Consider the following 24,687-nt stretch of genomic DNA (forward strand, 5'->3'; position numbering starts at 1 on the left):
ACTTGAAAACACGCTCCGTAGGGTAGCTTCCGACTTTCCTTTGCTCAAGGGCTCTTCTCATGTCTTGATTGGGTTTCAAACTCCATTTATACACTACTCAAATTGAGTTCATTATACCCCTGTCTTATGAGTCAAATCTTAGCCCGAATGCACAAGGTGTTACATACGGCCTTCGGATTAAAAAAAAGAGTCCACTTAGCCATTTAGACACCCCTTAAGAAAATATTAACTTCTAGACAAAAATAGGTAATTTGACTAAATTGCCCCTAATTAAATAGGCATTGGGATTTGATCATATAACACTTAATAGGGATAAATCTGAAAAAATAAGGTTAATTCTTTCTTGATTTGATAAGTGGACATTTATTTTTTTACCAAAGAAAAAAGGCTAAGTGGATATTTTTTTGATCCGAGGGGAGTATTATTTTTACTTATTTTTCCATCTGCTTTTCGATCTTTATATTGGGTTCTACCAAAATTTGAATTCGTATCGAAGAGTCCCACATTAAGGGGTCGTTTAATAGTTGGTTAGAGGTATGCAGATATTAGTTATAATTATTTCTGAATTTCAAACTAAACACCACATTAATTTTATACATGATTATCTATCTCCTAATGATATTACTTATACAACATAACTCACCTCCAAACGACCCCTAAACGTAAACTGATTTCTAATAAAGGTGACTTCATATTCAGAGCTCGAATTTAAAACCTCTAATTAGATATGAAGAATTACTTCCCAGTTACCACCTGACCATATCTCTCTCCTTTATAATATACCGCACTTGTTCTTCTTCCTAGTGGTTTAGCTCCAATCAAATTAAGGACGCCCCATTCCCATTCTCATTCGCATTCTCATTCCCAATATCACCCAATCCTCAATCTCCAATCCCAACAACCATCTGTTTCAGTTCTTCATTCTTGAAAACAACTTCATAGTAACAACACTAAACAGTACTCTAACTTTCACCTTTGCAGTATCATCATATATATTCCATCAATGGGTTCATCCTCTCCACCTGATACAAGCAAAACGGCAAAACTAGAACGTTACAACACATACATCCGCAAATTAAACACCACTAAACTCATCTCAGCTTCATCTAAACTCCTTTTTCGTGTTACCCTTTTAATATCTCTCTTATTAATCTTCTTCTTCATCGTTAATATTAATTACCCTGCCTTAACAACATCCTCAAACTCTAACAACCCACACATTAACCACCGTATCCTCTTCTCTTCCGCCTTTTACGGTGGTGGTGTCACGTGGGAAAAACAAGTACGACGATCTTCAACTCCAAAACGGGTCAACGGACTATCCGTTTTAGTTACCGGGTCAGCTGGATTCGTTGGGTCCCACTGCTCATTAGCATTAAAAAAACGCGGTGATGGAGTGTTAGGCATTGACAATTTTAATTCTTATTATGACCCGTCCTTAAAACGCGCTCGCCAGAACATGCTTGCCAAGCACGACATATTTATCGTTGAAGGTGAGTTTAGGATTTGTTCTGAATTTTCTATCTTATATGAATTTTATTTTTATTTTAAAAAGATTTTCTCGATGGAAAAATGCTCTTTCATATTTGATTATTTTCTTTTTTATATTAGTTTTCTAGGTCAATTATCAAATCACATTATAATATATTTTTTTTGTCGTTTGATTTATCATTGCTATTTGTAATTGTTAGCTTTCGCATAACGTCTCTGTTATTTCGATCCAACAGGTGATATAAATGACGTGTCATTACTCGGCAAGCTATTCGATATTGTTCCGTTCACACACGTGTTACATTTAGCAGCACAGGCTGGAGTTCGTTACGCAATGCAAAACCCTCTATCTTACATAAGTTCAAATGTGAACGGATTCGTTACTGTATTAGAAGTGGCTAAATCGGCAAACCCACAGCCAGCTATTGTATGGGCATCATCAAGTTCAGTTTATGGGCTAAATACGAAAGTGCCGTTTTCCGAAAATGACCGTACTGATAAACCAGCTAGTCTTTATGCTGCTACCAAAAAAGCGGGTGAAGGAATTGCTCATAGTTATAATCATATTTACGGGTTGTCATTAACCGGGTTACGGTTTTTTACTGTTTATGGACCTTGGGGTAGACCAGACATGGCTTATTTCTTCTTCACTAAGGATATGATACAAGGAAAGGCTATTAAAGTTTATGTTAGTCAAAATGATAAGGATGTGGCGCGTGACTTTACGTATATTGATGATGTGGTCAAAGGTTGTGTAGGCGCGTTGGATACGGCGGAAAAGAGCACCGGTATGTTAGCATTTAATTGTCTTATATTTTACGTATAATTAAATTAATGGTATAAAATTTACTCCTTTTTTTTTATTAAAGTTAGTAATATTCTACTATATTTATTTTTCTTCTAAGCCTACATATTATTTTCTTCGTCCTAATTTACGTGGCATCTTTTAGATTTTGAGATTCCAACAAGTCTTTCTTTTAACTGTAACATTTTCATAGTATATTTTTTAAATATTTTGAATTTTCAATTATTGTGACTCATAATGTTTTTTACGTAGTTTCTAAATATGTAAATTTTTATTGTAAAAAACTTATTACATGTCCAAATTTACGATCAATGACTCTTGAAATCAGAACTGTGTCACATAAATTGAAACAGAGAGAGTACATTAATTATAAAATATTTAATTTATTTATTTTTCAATATAAAAATTAATATAAAGAGATATATTTTATTCTCTCTTCGATTTTCTTTTTAATTTATTTCGATTACAAAACAGGTAGTGGTGGAAAGAAGAGAGGTCCGGCGCAATTAAGAGTGTACAATTTGGGGAACACGTCACCAGTGTCGGTGAAGAAGTTAGTGGCTATTTTGGAAAATTTGTTAAATGTGAAGGCTAAAAAGAATGTGGTTAAAATGCCAAGAAATGGTGACGTTCCATTCACACATGCTAATGTGAGCTTGGCGTATAGAGACTTTGGATATAAGCCAACAACAGATTTGTCAAGTGGATTGAGGAAATTTGTTAAGTGGTATTTAAGTTATTATGGGATTCAATCAAGGATAAAATAGGAATTAGCTAATCCCAATCAAGTCTTATCATCATAATCACATGGAGGACACAAAAGGTCAAAAGAAATAGTGGGTCCCATTCCTTTTTTCCTCTTTTTTTTTTTTTTTTTTTAATTTTGCCCCATATTTATTTTACACTTGATATTAGTTTCTTTAATGTATTGGAATCATATCATGTTACTTTTGTTTTAGCATAGGATATAGAAGTTTATAAGGAAATATGCCAAGTATAGACTATATGAAGTGGTGTTTGTAATAATGAGTCTTGTTTGGAATTTTTATTTAAAACAACAAACAGAAAACTGTTTGAGTTTTTCTTGCACCACAAAAGATGGTGCAGACCAGCCTAATTTTACTACCAATATGTTGAGAAAGCAATGATTCTTTCAAGATTTCTCCTTTTATGTCTTGTTTGGCTTTATTTTTTTGTCTGGTTATTTATGCCTGTTTGTATTGTCTTTCGTGCTGTAGAAGGGGTAAAATGTGCTAAAGTTTGTTTGTGGTAAAGTTTGAAGGTAAAAAAAAAAAAAAAAAAAAAAACTGCAATATGGCTATTTCATTTTACTATCATTATTATATTGTCGATGCAAAACATTATTGAAGGGGTAAATGGAGGAAAAATAGTATTCATATATATCACTTAGTAGGAAATGTCCCCAAAAATACATCGCAACTAATAATCAAGTTAATTACACAAAAAAATGTGGTAACTACTATGGGTCATTATTGACATTTTTTTTAATTATTATTATGATAAATCATAAGCTTACACAATAGCTCTGTAAATTGTAATGATGATTTGATACACGAATATGTATTAGTACATTTATGAATACAAGTTTGAGGTAAGTTTCCATGTACTCAGCACCGTCATAAGTTCAAAATGTAATAATTACGTTACTCGAATAATGTTTTTTTTTTCAGTTCACATAATGTTTATCAAGTATAATATACAATAAAAAGCTATAATCATGTACTCTTCGTAATTACATGTATGAATACAAGTTTGGAATAAATTTATTTACACTCAACACCATCGGTAACATGATGTAGTTATTCAAATACTCATTTTTAATTCACACAATATCGTTTATTAAGTTTAAGGGAAAAAAAGTGATAATCATGTACCCTTCACAATATACAATGAAACGATTGCTGAAGACACTATTAAAGTAAAGATCCAACTTTAAGAATACGTCAAATAATGATCAGTGACTATTCATTATCTGACGTTTAGCTGTATCTTCTCTTTGCTGAACACTTGTAAACTCTAGAAGTAAATAATCTTTTTTTTTGTTTCATCAAATAAGCTTTCTCTTTCAGAACTGAAATTAATTAAATTTACAAAATTTGAAATCCTGCTATATTTTTTCTTACAATTTGAATGAAGCAATGTGCATACATTTGCCCAGAAAAGAAGCATCAATTAAATTATGCAAAGTTAAGTGACTTTTTGATAATCTAGTAATTTCATGATAATTAAGTAAAGTTGAATGACTTTCTCGTAACTAAAAAGACAGTTTGACAAGAACAACTCATTCAGCTCGGTGAGACCACCAGTATCCAAACATCATCTAAGAATAATTTACGAATATTACTAGAAGAAATAGAGACAAGAAATAAAAAGAAGGTTCTTCCAACCAGGAAAAGCGCCAAGAATATATTCCTTTCCCTGCATTACCTTCAAATTTTGACTTACAAGATATTATGGACCCGTTTGGCCAAGAGAATATTTTACTTTTTTGGGGATTTTTTTTAATTTAAAAATCAGCATTTAGCCATGAAAATTTCAAATCCAATTTGGAGTTGTATTTGGAATTTAGATAACACCTAAAACCTTGTTTTTTTTTTTTTCACTTTCAATATATTCAAACAACCAAATATTATCGCAAAAACTATAACCAAACACAATTTTATCTTCAACTCTAACTTCAAAATTCTAAATAAAGTGAAAAATATTTGATTTTCATGGTCAAACGCCTACCTACGTCCCAGCTTAATAGTTATTAAGAGTTTGGAGAGTGTAATCACGTATATGTGTGTGTAAACAACTATTCTCAACCAAAGAAAGGAGAAACTTTTATTAATATTTATTAAAAAATAAAAAAGATTAACGTACAAAGGAATATTAGAAAGTAGAGTCAGATATAGCTTTAGGATTTGTTGTTGGATAGGTTTACTTAGCGGAATATTCTTTTATACAAATAGTCAGATAGAATTTGAATTTGTATGAAGATTTTGTGTCCGGTCTATTGGTCTAAGATTTTGTGTCCATTGCTATTTAACTTTTACTTCAGACGGTAAAAAGGAATTTGCTTTCGGGCTTACACCAAATTAGTAACTGCAAAATACATTACTACTATGTATAAGTAAGAATGTGGAGTTTTTGTAGTCCTCACAACGTCATTTTTGTAATTTTCTAGAGTTACTTTTAGAAGTGACATGTGTTGTTAATTTGTTGTTCAGCTTTAAGATTTTGTCTTATTCCTCTTTTATGTTGCCCTTAATTTAGTTTAGTTTTACTTTAATTGTCAAAAATATCCCAAATAGTGGATATCCAAAATATCCCAAAATATCCCAAAATATCTCAAAATATCTTATTTCCTATTTCTCTATAAATAGGATGCACAGATGTAATGTTGAAAGAGCAGAAGTAAGATAATCTGATATCTCTCTACATATTCTCTCTCTACATATTTTTTCTGTATATTTACTTTATAGTTATTATTTTATAACACGTTATCAGCACGAGACTCTGTCATCTCGAGCAAATACTTTACAAGCCTCGAAGGTATTGATTTCTTTGTTTTCCATTACTAATGGCAAATCTTTCTAGACGTGAATTTGTAGCCTTAGATATATCCGGCAATAGCTATATGTCTTGGATTCTTGATGCCGAGATTCACCTTAATGCGATGGGTCTGGAAGACACCATCAAAGATAAAAATGAGGCATCAAACCAAAACCGTGCTAAGGCAATGATATTCCTCCGCCATCATCTTGATGAGAATTTAAAAATGGAATATCTCACGGTTAAAAATCCTCTTACGCTGTGGAATGATCTGAAAGATAGATATGATCACCTGAAGTTGGTCATACTTCCACAAGCACGTTTTGATTGGCTCCATTTAAGGTTCCAAGATTTTAAATCTGTTAAGGCATACAATTCTACTATGTTTAAAATTATTTCTCAATTGAAATTATGTGGTGAAAATATTACTGATCTTGATATGCTGGAGAAAACATTCTCCACTTTTCCTGCCTCGAGTATGCTCCTGCAGCAGCAATACCGAGAGATGAAGTTCAAAAAATATTCTGATTTAATCTCACATCTTCTAGTGGCTGAACAACATAATGAATTATTGATGAAAAATCATGAAAGCCGACCCACTGGTACTGCCCCATTCCCTGAAGTGAATGAGGCAAATTTTCGCCATTCTAGGCGTGGAAGAGGTCGTGGCCCCAGTCGTGGTCATGGTCGTGGTCGAGGAAGGGATTTTAATCATGATTCTCGTTTTGCACCATATAATACCCTTGACCACCAGCAGTGTAAAAGGAAGGATGAAAAGCATGAAGTTGTGCAAAAGAAAACTTCAGAAAATAATTGCTTCCGATGTGGAGGAAAAGGGCACTGGTCACGTACCTGTCGTACGCCAAAGCACCTTGTTGAGCTATATCAAGCCTCCCTCAAAAGGGCTGAAAAGGATGCCGAAGCAAATTTTATTTCTGAAGATAATGTTGAGCCTATGCATCTAGATGTGGCAGATTTCTTTGAATTCGCTGAAGGAAAAATAGATCATCTGATCGGTGATGGATCTGTATTAACTTAGATATTTCATACATGTCGTTTGTATTAGCTATTGTGGTTATGTTTCCATATATATGTAATAAAGTGTGTGTAATACTTTGTCTAATCAAAATATCTACTTCGGTGTTTACTTTGCCTATTCTTTCGTTTTGAAGAATATATGGAAAATCCTCAAATATTATTTGGATCAATGACCAATCATGAAGATATTTGTGTAATTGATAGTGGAACAACGCATGCTATATTCAAAGATGAGAAATACTTTTCTTACTTGCGTAGAAAAAGGGGAAATATTAATACAATTTTTGGTAATAGAAATCAATGATCAAAGGCTCCAGAAGAGCTAATTATTTATTTACAAGTATCATGACACTAGCAGTGTCCAAATAATATATGATTATGGTGAACAAATTAATGTCTCTCGAAGAGCTTATATATGATAGTACCATTCATCTCAGATCATAATTATTTCGATCGGAAAATAAATTATAGTAAACCTGAAGTTTACTAGCGAGAAAAATGGTCATCATATTGAGACTACAGATGATTGGAAGATTGAATATCTCCAACTTATTACAGGTAGGGTCGCGTGTGTAAAAGCGTTACCCGAGCATGATGAGATCGCATGTCACAATAAACCAGAAGTTTTGACATAAAATTTCATGCAACAGCAAACCAGAAGTTTATTAAAAGAAATAGCACTCGTCATAGTAAACTTGAAGTTTACAGGTACAGATAATTTTATCAGTTGACAAGACCATTTTGATCGTCCTGATTTAAATCTGATGTGCTAATTGAGTATTAAAAACATATTGAAGAACTAGAAGATTCTTCAAGAATTTGTTTGTGTTGCTTGTTCTCATGATAAGTTGATTACACCAGCTAATGTTGGGACTGAATCCCCAAAATTCTGAAAAATATAAAAGGTGAGTGTGGGCCCCTTCACCTGCAATGTGATGTCTTAAATAGATGCATCTATGAGACGGTCACATGTATGTTTATTGTCAACTGGCAGTTTGACATTTACAAAGTTGCTTGCTCAAAATAATTGAGTTGGAAGCACAATTTTCAGAATATGTAATCAAGACAATGATCTTGATAATGCTGGTTTATATCTAAGTTGGTTTGGCATTGGATGCCTCCTGACCCAACTATTTCATATTTCATCTGCAAAATATGCTCTTAATGTCCCTGAAGGACAAAGTCTACAACGTGCATGGAGCATGGTAGACCAATCGGTTCCAAATATAATAATCCTTGAAAAAGGGAGGAACAAATGATCACAATAAGGAGGCAATGTGCTCTTGAAGAGCTACGACATAACACTTCATAAACCTTATGGGAGGTTCAGGTACCTGAAAATAATGAAGTGATGAGATCTCAGTAAGTTATGTCGAATTGCGAACCGATACAACATGATATCTTCTCGACAATATACAATATAGCGCGCAATATTGTATAAGGTTGTAAGGATTTGATTTCTACGTCTCTTAAAGCATGTTGACGTAGAATAATTACCAAGTAAAATGATGCATCTTGGTAGACGTAATGTTTATTGGGCCAGCAGTCCAAAGAACAGAAGATGTCACATTATTTATACTGATGGATGCTGTCATGGCCTATGTGGCTTACTTGATGAAATTTATATGAAAATTCCTGAAGGATATAAAATGCCTGAAGCATTTGGTTTAAAGTCTCGGGAAATGTATTCAATCAGATTACAAAGATCATTATATGGTTTAAAACAATCAGGGCGTATGTGGTATAATCGCCTAAGTGAGTACTTGATAAATGAAGGATATATAAATGATGCCATTTGTCCATGTGTTTTTATTAAGAAAACAAAATTAGGGTTCATAATACTTGCTGTTTATGTTGATGACATAAACCTCATTGGAACTCCAGAAGAGCTCCAAAAGGCGATTGAATATTTGAAGAAAGAATTTGAGATGAAAGATCTCGGAAAGACAAAACTCAGTCTTGGTCTGCAAATTGAACATTTCGCAAAAGGGATCTTTATCCATCAATCTGCCTATACTGAGAAAGTTTTAAATCGGTTTTACATGGACAATTCGCATCCTTTAAGTACTCCTATGATTGTTTGCTCACTTGAAGTGAGCAAAGATCCGTTCCGACCTCAGGAAGAAAACGAAGAGCTACTTGGTCCTGAAGTACCATATCTTAGCGCAATAGGTGCACTTATGTATCTTGCTAATGCTACAAGACCTGACATAGCATTTTCTGTTAATTTGCTAGCAAGATATAGCTCTTCTCCTACACGGAGGCATTGGAACGGGATTAAGCATATATTGCGATATCTGAAGGGAACTAGCGATATGGGTCTGTTTTATACTAACAAAGGTAGTACAGATCTTGTTGGTTATGCAGATGCAGGTTATTTATCTGATCCACATAAAGCTCGATCTCAAACGGGCTATCTGTTTACATGCGGAGGTACTGCTATATCATGGCGATCGACCAAGCAGTCCATTGTTGCTACTTCTTCAAATCATGCTGAGATAATCGCTATTCATGAAGCAAGTAGAGAATGTGTGTGGTTGAGATCAGTGATACATTTCATCAGAGAAAGATGTGGCTTGAAGTGTGATACAAAAATACAAACAGTATTATATGAAGATAATGCTGCATGCATAGCTCAATTAAAAGGAAGTTTCATAAAAGGAGATAGAACAAAGTACATTTCACCAAAGTTATTTTTCACACATGATCTCCAGAAGAATGGTGATATTGATGTGCAACAAATCCGTTCAAGTGACAATCCTGCAGTTTTGTTTACTAAATCTTTGCCAACTTCAACTCTTGAGAAGATGATATTCAAGATTGGAATGCGAAAACTCCGACATCTGAATCTTAGTCTTCGTCAGGGGGAGTGAAATACGTGTTGTACTCTTTTTCCCTTAACCAAGTTTTGTCCCATTGGGTTTTCTTGGTAAGGTTTTTAATGAGGCAACTCTCAAAGCGTATTATTAGATATGTGCACTCTTTTTCCTTCATTAGGACTTTTTCCCACAGGGTTTTTCCTAATAAGGTTTTAACGAGACACATCATCTATTAATGGATATCCAAGGGGGAGTGTCAAAAATATCCCAAATAGTGGATATCCAAAATATCCCAAAATATCCCAAAATATCTCAAAATATCTTATTTCCTATTTCTCTATAAATAGGATGCACAGATGTAATGTTGAAAGAGCAGAAGTAAGATAATCTGATATCTCTCTACATATTCTCTCTCTACATATTTCTTCTGTATATTTACTTTATAGTTATTATTTTATAACACTTTAGGATTTGTTGTTGGATAGGTTTACTTAGCGGAATATTCTTTTATACAAATAGTCAGATAGAATTTGAATTTGTATGAAGATTTTGTGTCCGGTCTATTGGTCTAAGATTTTGTGTCCATTGCTATTTAACTTTTACTTCAGACGGTAAAAAGGAATTTGCTTTCGGGCTTACACCAAATTAGTAACTGCAAAATACATTACTACTATGTATAAGTAAGAATGTGGAGTTTTTGTAGTCCTCACAACGTCATTTTTGTAATTTTCTAGAGTTACTTTTAGAAGTGACATGTGTTGTTAATTTGTTGTTCAGCTTTAAGATTTTGTCTTATTCCTCTTTTATGTTGCCCTTAATTTAGTTTAGTTTTACTTTAATTGCCATCACATAATTTGGTAAATAAGAAAAACACTTTTGAGATATTTTGCAAGACTCTAATTAAATTCCCCCTCCCCCCTCCCCCCACCTACTATTTTGTTGTCACGCCCCGAACCATGGCCTGGGCGTAACATGGCACTCGGTGTCTGACTACATGTGATCGAGTGAACCGATTGGTTGGCTGAATCAACATGAGGTATATACTGAATACAGAAATATAACTTGTAAACATGCTAAGATACTGAAATGTCTAACTGAATAATCATAATGCGGAAAACGTCCGAAGTATGGAAACGTAGCCAGCATGACTAACATAAAAGGCTGCTAAATACTGATTGACTGCAGCTCTAGTCTATGAAGCCTCTAAAAAATAATGAAGTACTGATTGTTTAGGGGGACAAGGCCCCCGGCATACCTGACTGTCTAAACTACTGAAAGACTATAACTAAGATAACGCCCCAAAGGAAACTGGGGCTCACCAAGCAGCTGATCCAAGAATCAGCAGATCTGTCGTCCTGTAAGTCGGTACTTGCATCGTGAAATGCATGCCTCGGGCAAAAGGAACGTTAGTACATTTGAATTGCACTGGTATGTCAAACCAACTGAAAGAATAAATAGTTGTGGGGTGCTTGGGAAAGGGCAGCCCAAAACAATAAACATAAACATACTGAAACTAACTGAAAACATACTGACAGCTGAACTGAACAAGAGAAGTATAGTAATAGGTACTCCCTGTTCTGATTATGAAATCACCTGTTTTAACTGAATTAATGACCTGTGGCCTCGAGCCCAATATAAGTGCACAAATATATGGTCCCGGCTAAGTAAGTGTGTCAGTCTATGGCCTCGGCCAAGTATACATATATATAAGACTGTGCCCTTGGTCAAAGATACATATGTTCAATATTCAACAATTAATATCAAGGAACTGAGAATCATACTAAAATGCATATCACTGAATACTGAACATTCCTATGCTGAGACATGTATTCATGAACTGATTATGGAGTTTAAAGCATTAACAGTTCATAAGCATACTGAGTTTTCATGACTGAGACTCATGGGATAACAAACACAAGTCTGTATTGATTACGTACTGAGTTCACGACATTCGGAATGACAATCATGAATGAGTTACGAAACTATATAGCGTAGAGAATAGGAGTTCTCGAACTCTTCATGAAACAAAGGCTTAACTAGATTTCTGAGGCAATTCATAATAGTCATAAAAGAACGTGGCATCGGGAGAATCATAAACATTCCCACACGTAGAGAGTTAGCCTAATATACCTCAATTCTGGCCTTTAAGCATACTATGACGTTTGTCACCCCTTTCGACTTTAATTTATAGCAATATATGTCAAAGGGAATCAATCTCAGTAATAATACTCATATTTTGGTCATCTAGACATTTTATCAAACGCCTTGTGGGCATAAAGCTCCACAACCTTCATTAATGGTGTTTCGTCATCGCATAACCCATCCTCTTGCTTTTAGATGATTCTATCATCCCATATAAGTACTATGAACATCATTCTTCATCACCCAATAGGTAAACAACACCCTTATCCAACAATCAACAATTAACAACCCAAATCTATAATTGTTCATGCTTTTCTATCAAACCCATCAACTTATATCTCATTAACTTAGAGTCTATAATCATCTATACAAAACTATAATCGATTAAAGGATGAAATTATTACCATTTTGACGTTCAATTCTCTTGAATTTGGGTTCTAGGGTTTTTTGCCCAAAATGATGTCTCAATTGATTATCTAAGGATTTGAAGGGTTTAATCATGTTAGTAAGTTATTGGGGAGTTGAAATCAACTTAGAACCATTGTTAAAACTTACCTTGAAGTGTTCTTGAGGCTTGGGGTGAGTTCTCTCTCTTTCTAGAGTGTTTTTCGAGTTTGCAGGAGTTAGGGAAATCAACCCCGACCTTAAATATATGTTATAATATGAAATCAGAAAAAACCCGACCAGTGCGCTGCACCTACGTCGCGCAGGGGCTCTGAGTGTCAGAGAGCCGTCTGACGTGCCCTGGGTCGGCGTTGCACAGACCCTCTGAGATTCAAAGTGGCCTTTGGGGCACGCTGCTCGCGCGACACATGGCCATCGCGTGCGTGCAGCGTGTGTCAGCTTCTGTGCAACGTTTTCATAATACGCATAACTTATTGTATGGAGATCCGTTTGGCCTGATTCTTGTATGGATGGAAAGGTCTTTCAACGGGCTACAACTTTCATTGAGGAGACATTTCCAAATTCTCATCTAATCAAGGGGTTATGGTTGCTTGAAGTAAGCCCCTCGGTAACTTACTCGAAAACATGTCAACCTTCTAGATTTCGTTATATTCTCAAAGTACGAGTAAAGCATTAGCTTGGAGATTCGAGGTGTCACATTTGTGTTGCATATACTGATAGTTTGTCACTAATTTTCTATGTGGTAACCAAACCTGTGTTGCTTGTATTATTTTATTTATAAGCTACAAAAATATAATGATCCACGTAGGAGTGCAACTATTCAAGAAATAAAATAACTAACAATTCATATATTTTTTTGTATAGTTTTCAAATATAAATTTTATTTTAATGATTCAAAAGTATTTATAACTCCACATAGTTAGTAAATCAAAATATTAAAAATGTAAGAAAAATATAGTAAAAGAAAAACGGTCTGATTACCCAAATAGTAATACCTTCACATAAGATGGTACAGAAGGAACACTTTTTTTCCTTAACAAAAAAAATGAAATCAAGAAACATATTACGCCATGCTATAATAAATCTACAAAGACAATTAGACATTGTGCATATTCATTACTTAATAATTCAGTCTTCTGAGATCGGAATCACTAACATATATAGATATTTACAAGTCTATTTATAGATCTTATTCTCATATCTTAAGGTCAAAAACTATAGATGTCACTAACAATATTACTTGTGCTCTGTTCTAGAGATTTAGAATTTAACATTACTACGAATAATTTGTTGAGTTTTTATATGATGAGCTTGCTAATGAAGTAGTTCCTTTAGGATAGCTAATAAAATCAATGAATATATTTTTGTGTTGTTTATTAATTTGAGCTTAAAATCGATTGTCGTATTTGTTCTTTCTTCTTGGAATGTTTTGCAAAAAAAGTATAAGACGGTCTATTTGATGTGGAATTTCAACAATAACTATTGAAAAACCCATTGCAATAAAGAAAAATAAAGAAGAAAAACATTTGCAAACAAATTAATGATTAGCTTCGTCAACAGTTGCTTTGTGATGCATAATTTAATTTCCCATTAATTATAACGTCAGTCATTCACTATTAATAAATCATAGTTTCTTTATTTATTTGAGGTTGAAAAATCGTGCCAGCATTTCTTGAACACTGAAACATCTTTTTGCAATAATTGGTTAGTCAACATTGAATTAATGCAGAAAAAATAAGTGAAACTAATCCAACATATGATAAAGTTCAATTTGGATAATTAGACACTATATTCTCAAAAGCATTCAATGAAATTAAAAAGAGAAGAGTTCTTATATCATGAACTTATTTGAAAATAAAAAGAAATTCTTCTTTAACTTTCAAATACTTTTATATTATGATTTAGTTTTTAGGAGTTCGTAGAGAATATCGAACTACTCCTTCAATAACTTAATGTCACAAAAAGCGAAAAAAAAAAAAAGTATGTTAGTATTGGGTCCTTAGCACGGGCCAAGTGACACTAGTGTCTACAACATACACATTTCCCACCTACCCTTGGTTAAGTATAATATTTTTTCTTCTAAATTTTGAATTGCTTGGCTTGATGTAAATATGGTGTATGGAGAAGCATTTGCCCCTTAAGACAAAACTACTAGTTATTTTAAAACTATACTCCCTCCGCCTCATTTTAATTGTAGCTTTAGCTTAAAAAGATTGTTCTAAGTAATTATCACATTAGAAATTCAAGCTTGTTTGACCAAGCTTCTAAAATCTGCTTATTTTAAAAAGTGTATTTTTTTCTTTTTCAAAAAAGTATTTTTGGCGTGAAGTAGTTTGTGTTTGTCCAATTAATTTAAAAAACACTTTTGAGTACAAAGTAGTATTTTGCCAAGTTTTTAAAAATTGCTTTAAGTGTATTTTTTCAAAAGTGTTTTTCAAAAAAAAAAAAAAAATGGGGAAAAGCTACTTTTTTTAGCTTCTGGAAAAAAGAAATCCGCTACTCCCCCCGCCTGACGGACAAATCTTCTGCCTGCCCACAGATTTCTTACAAGAGCCTACCACACTAGGCGACATTTCTCTTCAGTCTCCCAATGCAATTGGGCAATTTCAGCAGGTGAAAGGTGTACTAGAATCTTTTTGGCCAAGCTTTTGGAAGAAAAGCTTGGCCAAACATCTCACTTTTTAAATAAGCACTTTTTGGAAAAAATAAACACTTTTGGTCTTCCAAAAGCTTGGCCAAATAGGCTATTAAGTTGACAATTGTTTTAAACTATACCCTTAAAATTAAAAAAGTAGTTCTTTTTTATAATGGTCAATTCTCAAGAAACATTTAATAAATAGGGGTAACTTAGTAAACTATATATAAATTTGTTGGTTTTCTTAATGGGCGTAAAAAAGCTAATGTATAAACGTTGTTACAATTTTGCTGCTTGCTTTCACCAATGTATAAACGTTGCTACAATTAGTATTTTTTTCACTTTCCAGTAAGAATACGTGTTACTAAAAAAAACAGTATTCATTCAAGTTCGACAACGTAATATCTAGGTTTGAAATTGGTTATATAAAAACCTCACGTGAAAAAAGACAAGTAAACAAGAAATGTTCGACATCTAAAGTTGACATCGGAGAAAAGAAAACAAAAAAAGAGTGTCTTTTGCAAATAGTAACAAGTGATAACTAAAATGAAGCTAATTTATAACTTTATAAATTATGGGCTCTTGACTATTTTGCTATCTAAAATATCATAGTCAAATCAATGGACAGGGAATTAACCAAAAATGCTAATTAGTTCCTACTTCCTAGCTAGTTGAACCAAATACAAGTATTTGCCGTTCCAAAAAAGAACCGAAAAGAGAAGCATGCATTCCTTTTACTATTATTAGGCGTTTGGATATAGATTTGGTTGGATTTTTTTATTATTTGTTTTAAAAAAAAGGTGTTTGAAATTATGCTGATTGTGTTTGGAAAATTAATTAGCTTAAAAGGGCACTACATAAACCAGGCTGGCTCAACAAGATTCGGGGCCTAAAGCCAAACTTTACAGAAAGGCCCTAAATATTTTTAAAGAAAGGAAAGATCGTCTTTTATATTTTTACTTAAAATCTACTTTTCTAACTTTTTTAGACATGAAGTCAGTAACTACTATTTTATAATACACTCCTTCTAACAAATTCTTTTCAATTGATGATATAACTATCAAGGGCTCCTTTTTAGGATTTAATTAATTCTACAAAAATAAAAATCTTTCTGAAATTAGAATATTTACTACAACATACGCAGTGTAATCTCACAAGTGGGTTTTGGAGAGGATAGTGTGTATGCAGACCTTACCCCTACCTTCAGTGACGGAGCCAGAATATTCACTAGGGGGTTCAAAATATGAAAAAATAAACACACGAAGAAGCCAAAGGGGGTTCAACGTCTACTATATATACATAACAAATAATTTTAACCATATATAAATAATGTAACTTTCCATCGAAGAGGGTTCGGATGAACCCCCTTGGCCCTTCCTCCCTCCGCCCTGCCTACCTTGGGAGGTAGATAGGTTGTTTCTCATAGATGACCCTCGGTGCAAGGAAAGCATATTAAAACAGTACGGATTAGAATATTCAATAATAATAAAAATAGTAAAAGCTATATATATACACACACATGATAGTTTTTTAGGAAAATGGAGTCCTCAAAGAGTTGGGGCCCAAATTATTGTTATACTGGCCTTATGGTCGAATCGGCCCTCACATAAACATGTTTGTGGAGAAGCTAATCAAATTGTTGATTTTCTACAACTGATCTTTCTAGCCGTTTGACCATGAATAAAATTTGGTATATTTTGGAAATTGTTTCAAATAAGTCTTTGTCTATCAAGTGGCCGTATATATTTTATTTCAAATATAAAATTTGAAGTTTGAAAACAGGTTTTAAGAGTTTCACTTATAAAACTTCAAAACTTCAGTTCTGTTTTATTAGAGAAAATACTCAAAATACCCCCAACGTTTGACCAAAATCCCAACTACACACCTATTCTTTGCGTTGGTCCTATTACCCCCCCCGGACAAATTTTTTCAGTATCAAAATGCCCTTTTTTTGCTGATGTGGCAGTCCAATATGCCAACCCCCAAATATTAAATGACGCTTGTCCACACGTGTCTGGCCCACGTGCCACATCTTAATTTCGCCCCATTTTTGACCCGTAACCCGACCCGTACCCACTTCTTTATTTTCGCCCCATTTAGCCTCAATTCTCATATTCACAAAAACCTAGCACCTATCCCAAATTTGACGATAAACACCATTTTCAGCCCCAATCTTTGTCAACATATTATCACGACTATATTTTTGTTGTTGCTCATTGTTCATCTAGTAATGATTAGTTTCGTTACATTTTTTTGCTTTGAAAAAATGATACTACGATTTTGTGCATATTGTTTGAAATCTGGACTATAAAGAACAAATTTTCAGAGTTCCCCAACTGTAATCAGCATATTTATTATCATATTGTGCATATTGTTTGATTTTTTTTTTTTTCCAAAAAATGATGTAGTCTAGGGTTTTCAGTTACTGTGCATGTGCTTATCATTGTTTTGATTCCGTTTGACATTAAGTTGAATTAGTTGTTATTCTTTGTTTTTTTTGTTTTGTATTTAGGTAGTACATGGCTGATTTTGTGTATGTAACCTTAAGATGGTACCATGGAGGTGTGTTACACTTAAATAATGGGGAGCCAATATATGAAGGTGGGGAAGTTACTGATATACTCAATGTCGATGTTGATATGTTGTCTTTTTTTGAGTTGAGAGACTTTATTAAAGAATTAGGATACACAACTACTTGCACATTCAGTATTAAGCCACCTCATAGTGGCATTTTGGTAGATGTTAATAATGATGAGGTTATTTTAAATATGATTGTGGGTTTGAATGATGGTGATACTGTGGAGGTTTTTGTCAAGCACATGGTTGATGAAGCAGTTGTTGACCCACCTTTATTAGAATATGTTAGTCATGGGGATAGGGAGGAATCTTGTTCCCCTTTTAATAAAAGGCTGATGACATAGGGGCTGATGAAAGATGTAGTAATGAAAGGGTTGTTGAGGAGCCCTTAGATTGTCCTAATACACCTTTGTCCTTTTCTACTCAAACTTGTGAAAAAACACCACCTCCTACCTCCTATACACCTGCTGCTACTGCTGAAAACACACCACCCCATTCCTCTTTTACTTCAATTTTTTCTGTTCCAGAAAAAACACCTCCTACCTATCCTACACCTGTTGTTGCTCCTGAAGAAACAGCACCCCATTCCTCTTTTCCTTGTGCTGATACTACTGCTGAAAATACAGCAGGCCCCTCTTCTTCCACACCTGCAGCTTCAGTTGAAAATAATCCACCCCATTGTTCTTTTACTTGTGCTGCTAGTGCTGCTGAAAATACAGCAGGTCCTTCATCTTCTACACCTGTTGTTCATGAAGATCTTGAAGATGTAGGTCCAGTTGGATCTGATTCCTTAGATGAGGGTTCTGATTTCTCAACTGATGATAGTGAACAACCTGTAGATGACATAGAAGGGGAAGGTGAGGATGAATATGCAAGTGATGAGCCTGATGAGGTAAGAGAGTTGAGGGCTGAAAGAAGGATTGAGTTTCAAAGGAGAAAAAGAAATGAGAGGGCAAAACCTGATAGTGAAGAGGTTCCAGCAGGTGAAGCTGGTGTGGATCTAGGATTTGATGAAACTACAACAGGTAAGGTTAGTCTTGAGGGTAGGTTAGGAGGTGATGAATCTTACATTGATAGTTCTGCTGATGATAGCTTTGAAATAAATGAGGATGAGGGTTGGGATGATGAAGAGGACATTGAATCTGTTGGGGTAAATCTTCCAAGAAAGGTTTACAAGAAGGAAGAATGATAAGAACAAAATCATTCATGACCCCAATGCCAAGAAAGTTGTATGGCAGTTGGGTATGGTCTTTAAAGATGTTGATGAGTTTAAGAGAGTAGTAACAAAATATGCTGTTAGGAAAAGGGTTAAGGTAGAAAAGTGGGTGAATGAGCCTACAAGGGTTAGGGTGAGGTGCAAGGATGGTTGTCCATGGATATTGTATGCTAGGCTTGATAAAACCACAAATGATTTCCAAATTAAAACTTACATTTCAAAGCATACTTGCCTCTAAACTACCAGAAACTACTTGTGTAATGCCAAGTTTATTGTTGAGACCTATAGAAAGAGAATAACTGAGCAGCCAAACATTAAAGTTGTTTAGTTGCAAAAGCTAATTAGGACAAAGTTTAATCTTCATGTTGGTAAGACCACAGTTAGAAGAGCAAGAGAAAAAGTACTGAAAGAAATCATGGGAGATCACATTCAGGAGTTTGGAAAAATCCTTGACTAGAGGGATGAATTGTTAAGGACCAATCCTGGTTCCACTTGTGTAGTTAAACTTGCTAAACTAAATGTTGATAGTAGGCCTATTTTTCAGAGCTTTTATATCTATTTTGATGCTTTGAAGAAAGCATTTCAGCACTGTAGAATATGTATTGGTTTAGATGGTTGTTTTCTGAAAGGGGTTTGTAGAGGACAGTTGTTGGTAGCTGTATGTAAAGATGGTAATAACCAAATGTTGCCTCTGGCATGGGCTATGGTAGAGTATGAAAACAAGAGCACTTGGACTTGGTTTATCAGAATTTTGAAGGAAGATTTGGCACTTGGAGATGGGACAGATTTAACATTGATAACAGATATGCAGAAGGTATGTTTCCTTGATTTTTGTTGCAATTTTTTTTTCATGAAAACTCATGTGTATTCATCTAAACTAACTGTTACTGTTTCAGGGACTATTTGTTGCTATTCAAGATCTTTTACCTGCTGTTGAACACAGAAAGTGTGTTAGGCACATCTTGGCTAACTTCAGCAAAGAATGGAGAGGGCTACAAAGAAGACAGCGGTTTTGGAGAATTGCCAAAAGCACCTTTGAGTCTCAACTAAGGAGAAATATTGAGCTGATGAAGTTGCTTGGTCCAACGAAAATGATGGACAAACTGATGCATTACAACATAGATTATTGGTGTAAGGTCTACTTCAACACTAATGTAAAAGTAGATTCTATAGATAACAATATGGCTGAGTGTTTTAATGCTTGGATCTTGGCTGCCAGGTATGAGTAATGCATATTTACCTTGTTGTGTGTTTGTTTTTACAAACTGTCTGTAGATAACAATATGATTGTTTGTTTATTGGCTAACTGGTAGGCACAAAACTATAATAACAATGCTTGAGGAGATTAGGGTGAAAATGATGGCAAGGATTGGAACATTGAGGGAGTTTGTAAACACTTGGAGATGTAACTACTCTCCAATGTGTACGAAGGTGTTAGAGGAAAATGCTAAACTTTCAATGCAATGTAACATTGAGTTTAATGGAGTTGCTGGTTTTGAAATTAGGGAAGGACTGTATCAACACACTGTGGATATTTCTAGAAGGCAGTGCAGCTGTAGGGTGTGGCAGCTAAAAGGCATTCCATGTGCACATGTTTTAGTTGCAATTCAGTTCAAAAGGTATGATCTACTTGGCTACATTGACCATTGGTACAGCAAAGAGACTTACATGAGAACATATGAGCATGTTCTTCAACCAGTCACAAACATGGAAATGTGGCCTGTCTCTACCCACCCTAGTATGGCTCCACCAGACATAAAAAGCATGCCTGGTAAGCGTCAAAAGGGCAGAAGGAAGGAGGCAGGTGAAATTCCAAAGTCTGGGAAGATGCCAAGAACTGGAATGGCCATGACATGTAGCAACTGCCATAATAGAGGCCACAACAAGTGTTATTTTATGTGTTGTTTCCATTACTAACTCCTTGTTATTATTTGTGTGAACAACCTGGTATGTCAAGCAGCAGGATTATGTCAACTAGTAAAGCAAAGGTCACCAGATCAGCAGAGGTAACTGGTGACATTGGCTACAAGCCAAGTGCAAATAGTAAGCTGAAATGGAGAGCCAATGAAGCAATCACAACCAGGAAACTACAAGAGATACAAGAGAAAATGACAAAAGGTAGAGGTAAATCAGCAAACCCAAGCCAAGAAAGCACCTGTTCACAGTCCAAGCAGCCATGGAAAATCTAATTATGATGAAAACTGTCCCTCCAGTTCTTAAATGTACACATTTATGGATTGACATTTTAGTATTTTGTCTTGTTTTGTTTAATCAAAACAACATTACAATACATAGTTGTTTAACATGTTCCAATTCCATTACAGTACATAGCTGTTTAACGTGTTCCAATTCTATTTTGTCTTGTTCGTCTAACGTTTAATCAAAGGTTATTCAAGACACTAAATCCGACATGGTCAAGGACCATTAAATTGCACTAAATCGGTTGTAACCCATCTATATAACACAACATACACACACACCATATCACACATTCACTACACTAAACTACAACAACAACAACAACATCAACGTGCAACCAGCAGCAACCACAACAAACACAACAACATACCAGCAGCAAGCACAACAAACACAACAACATATAACATCTACATCAGACCAAAAGAAGATGCTAGCTTTCTTTCTGAAAAAGTTAACCCGTTCTTACGTGCAAACCGATGATTTTGTAAGTTTTTTTATATTTGTTATTATTATTTGATTTACGTGAAAACCGATGATGTAAACTATCTTTTTTGTTTATTGAAGATACTTCCACATGAACATCATGACATTTTTCCAACGAGAACAACGCATGCCGTGATAAAGTATCAGGATGACACCATTCACAAGATGACGTTCAAAATTGGAAAAAATGCTCGTTTATGCCAAGGGTGGAAGCCATTTATAGAGTCAAAAGGTTTGAAAGAGGGAGACACACTAGAGATTTGGGTGTGTAAATGTGAGTGTGGAGATGGCATAGGGTTTCATGTATTTAAAAAAGAGATAGAGATCATAAATATTGACTAGTAGATCTCTATTATTCAATTGTCTATGTTCAACATCTCCATGTATGCTACTATTTTGATTAAGACAATGATTAATGTTATGTGGATGAGATTTTGATTTTAATTTTGGATAAACACTTCAAAACACCTTAACATCAAACTTCTTCATTCATACATGATAAAATAGATGTATATGTTACAAAATTTGCCATAACAAAAGGCAAACAAAACATAACATAGCCGAGACACTACCACCACTACCACTATCTATGACAATTTGATTTTTCCATTGTTTGAATTGCCACTACGGAATACAAAACTTATGAACACAACAATAATACAAACAACAAAACAAAAAACGAAATTCCTATGGAACCTACCCCCTTTAGTCTTCCTTGTGTCTTCTTTTTTTGGTCCATCAACCTCGACCAAACCCATGTTAACACTAACCGAATTATTATCGTTAGTAGTGATCTCATCCAATTCCATCTTCAAACTCCGATATTGCACCAATTCCTTCTCTAAATCTCTAATTTTGTTAACCAATTTTGGGAGGATAAATTTTGATCTTGGATCAACTTCATCTCTGTCCCTCCAACGAAAAAACTTGCATTTTTTAGCCTGAAAAATAGCAAAACAGAGCATAATTTTACAAATTGAATTTTTCAATAAATCAAAAAATAGGAGCAAGACCATACACCATAATAGGGACAAGACCAGTATCTTCTTCCAGGTTGTTTTTAGACCAAGAAGTTTGCATTTGCAACAAATTCCCGTGTTAACATTGGACCACGGTTCTAAGCATAGGATCACTCTCATCCATACACAATCGACCAAGGTCAATTTTTTCCATAACAAACCCTAAGAAATGATAAATGACTAAATATGAGCAAGAATAACTCAAGAAATTTAAAACAATAAATTTCACATGAACGAATTTAAAGAGAAATAAATAAGAAATAAACCCTAACTAACGAAGAAGATGAAGTAGTCGTTTGGGTGTAAAAATGGGGTGAAGAAGAAGATGAAGTAGTCGTTTGGGTGTAAAAATGGAGGGAGTTCAAAATTAATCTATGTGGCAACTTAGTTGGCGCTCCAAAACACGTCAGATGCTATTTTTTAAAGGCTATAACGCGCCACTGAGCGGTGCATTCACGCTTTTGTCCACATCAGCAAAAAAGGGGCATTTTGATACTGAAAAAATTTGTCCAGGGGGGTAATAGGACCAACGCAAAGGTTAGATGTGTAGTTGAGATTTTGGTCAAACGTTAGGGGTATTTTGAGTAATTTCTCGTTTTATTATCCTAACACAACTTCAAAATATCTTTTTTCTACTTACCTTCAAATACTAATATATATTTTTTAAAATCTCAACCAAATAATATCCAAACGCCTTAAATTCACTTGTTTTTAAGCAAAGCTGCCTTTGCTGATACAAGAGGTTTTTTACGATTATTTCACGGGTGAGGTGTGAAGCGAAGAGATGGTCTACGTCGCATAAATTATTAGACTAGCTAAATTTTGGGTTATTTAAATTTTAAATAGTTTTTTACACAAAAAATGTTGAAAAAGAACAAGAGGTAGAGAGAGACGGGGGACACAGAGCTAAGGAAAAATAGTTTTGAACCTACCAGGTGGCTCTTCACGATCAAATTCACGAGGTAAGATTTTATTTAAATTCTGAGGCATAAGAATTCCTAATTGACTTTGTGTAGATAATTTTGCATTGACTTAAATCATAATATTCTGTATCCTTGTGAATATTTCTTGTAAACATGTTTGTCAATGTACCATACCCACTGATTCCACCCCCCCACCCACACGTTTTTTATTTTACAAAAAATTACTACCCTCTAACTTAAAAAAAAAAAATTAAAAAATCTGCATCATAACAAGTCAAAGAATTACTTAATAAGATTTGTGTTGGACAGTTATCAATTGAAATTAGAAATATTCACGTTTAATTTAATTGGGATACGGACTACCATACAAAAGAAGGTATTTTTATTATCTAAGCCGAAAATGGTAGAGGAACTTCTATGGATAAAGCCGTTGGCGAGTACCAATTTTCCTTGCGACTAGCAAGTCGGAAGACCTTGTATTTTTAAATTGTTGTAGAAATGAAAGCAAGAGAAATGTTGGGAAGAGACGATTTTTAGGTCAACAATACAGGGAATGGATGTCTTTTTTTATTCTTTAAGAGGAATAATAAGCTTAGCTTAAACTATGTAGAAATAGTGAGATTTCATGTCACGATCCAAAATAAAACTCGATTGACGAACTCATTGCCTGTTGAACAAACCCCCTAACCAACAATAATAATTATGCCTCAGTCCCAAACAAATTGAGATCGATGATATAAATTCCACCTTCTTTGTTTAAACTCATTTCATATTATCATCGTACTAAATAAAATTAATAATTGCATAAGTGAGGAAGGAACCATGGTACCCCTAACAGCACGTGAAGCAAGAAGCTTTTGGGGTGAGTGGCGGATGAAAGAAAAGGGGAAAAAATCTTTTGTAAGTATTTGTATATAAATTAAACTTAGATGTTTTGATTAAACATTTAAATACTGGTTAAACTCTAAATACTAGGCCAAAAATTGGTCAACCCATGCTATTTCCACAGCTAATTATACCATATCCATTAGGGCAAAAATGAAAGGAATGGCCTAGTAAAGGCCCAAACTTGTAGCTCAACTGATCATTTTTTTGTGCGGATTGCCTTCAAAGGCACTAGTCTTTAGTTTTTGTCCTCAAATTGGTGGTCTTTAATTTTAATCCTTCACTTAATACCTCGAGGTTTTGGGTTCGAACTCCAAATCAGTAAAAAAAAAAAAAAAAAATCGCAAGACAAAGGTTTATAGCAAAGTTAGGCCTATTTGGGCAAAAGTTAAGCTTTAAGGCAGAGGTTTGCCTTAAGGCAAACTTTTATTCAAAGTTAGACCTTAAGGCAAATCTCTGCCTTAAGGCCTAACTTTTGCCTAAAATTAGGCC

The 24,687-nt window shown here is 34.4% G+C and overlaps 2 protein-coding genes across 2 annotated transcripts; both read left to right on the plus strand.

Annotated features, from left to right (window-relative positions):
- Positions 1–767: 767 nt before the first annotated feature.
- LOC132640764 (UDP-glucuronate 4-epimerase 6-like) lies at positions 768–3,459 on the plus strand. Its single transcript, XM_060357522.1, has 3 exons — positions 768–1,493; positions 1,728–2,279; positions 2,771–3,459. The coding sequence occupies exons 1-3, from the start codon at positions 1,004–1,006 to the stop codon at positions 3,061–3,063; spliced, it is 1,335 nt and encodes a 444-aa protein (XP_060213505.1). The 5' UTR covers positions 768–1,003; the 3' UTR covers positions 3,064–3,459.
- Positions 3,460–18,714: 15,255 nt separating this feature from the next.
- LOC132639352 (uncharacterized) lies at positions 18,715–20,875 on the plus strand. The gene is made up of 5 exons (XM_060355804.1): positions 18,715–18,835; positions 19,187–19,500; positions 19,583–19,905; positions 20,000–20,572; positions 20,647–20,875. The coding sequence occupies exons 1-5, from the start codon at positions 18,715–18,717 to the stop codon at positions 20,873–20,875; spliced, it is 1,560 nt and encodes a 519-aa protein (XP_060211787.1).
- Positions 20,876–24,687: the final 3,812 nt, after the last annotated feature.

This window comes from Lycium barbarum, chromosome 5, assembly GCF_019175385.1.
Source record: "Lycium barbarum isolate Lr01 chromosome 5, ASM1917538v2, whole genome shotgun sequence".
NCBI classification, from domain to species: Eukaryota; Viridiplantae; Streptophyta; class Magnoliopsida; order Solanales; family Solanaceae; genus Lycium; species Lycium barbarum.

Coding starts and splice junctions, on each gene's coding strand:
- LOC132639352 (XM_060355804.1), top strand. CDS start 18,715: ATGGTCTTTAAAGATGTTGATGAGTTTAAGAGAGTAGTAACAAAATAT. Junction 18,836..19,186: donor TAGGGTGAGGTGCAAGGATG/GTTGTCCATGGA, acceptor CCACTTGTGTAG/TTAAACTTGCTAAACTAAAT. Junction 20,573..20,646: donor CATAATAGAGGCCACAACAA/GTGTTATTTTAT, acceptor TATGTCAAGCAG/CAGGATTATGTCAACTAGTA.
- LOC132640764 (XM_060357522.1), top strand. CDS start 1,004: ATGGGTTCATCCTCTCCACCTGATACAAGCAAAACGGCAAAACTAGAA. Junction 1,494..1,727: donor CGACATATTTATCGTTGAAG/GTGAGTTTAGGA, acceptor TCGATCCAACAG/GTGATATAAATGACGTGTCA. Junction 2,280..2,770: donor TACGGCGGAAAAGAGCACCG/GTATGTTAGCAT, acceptor ATTACAAAACAG/GTAGTGGTGGAAAGAAGAGA.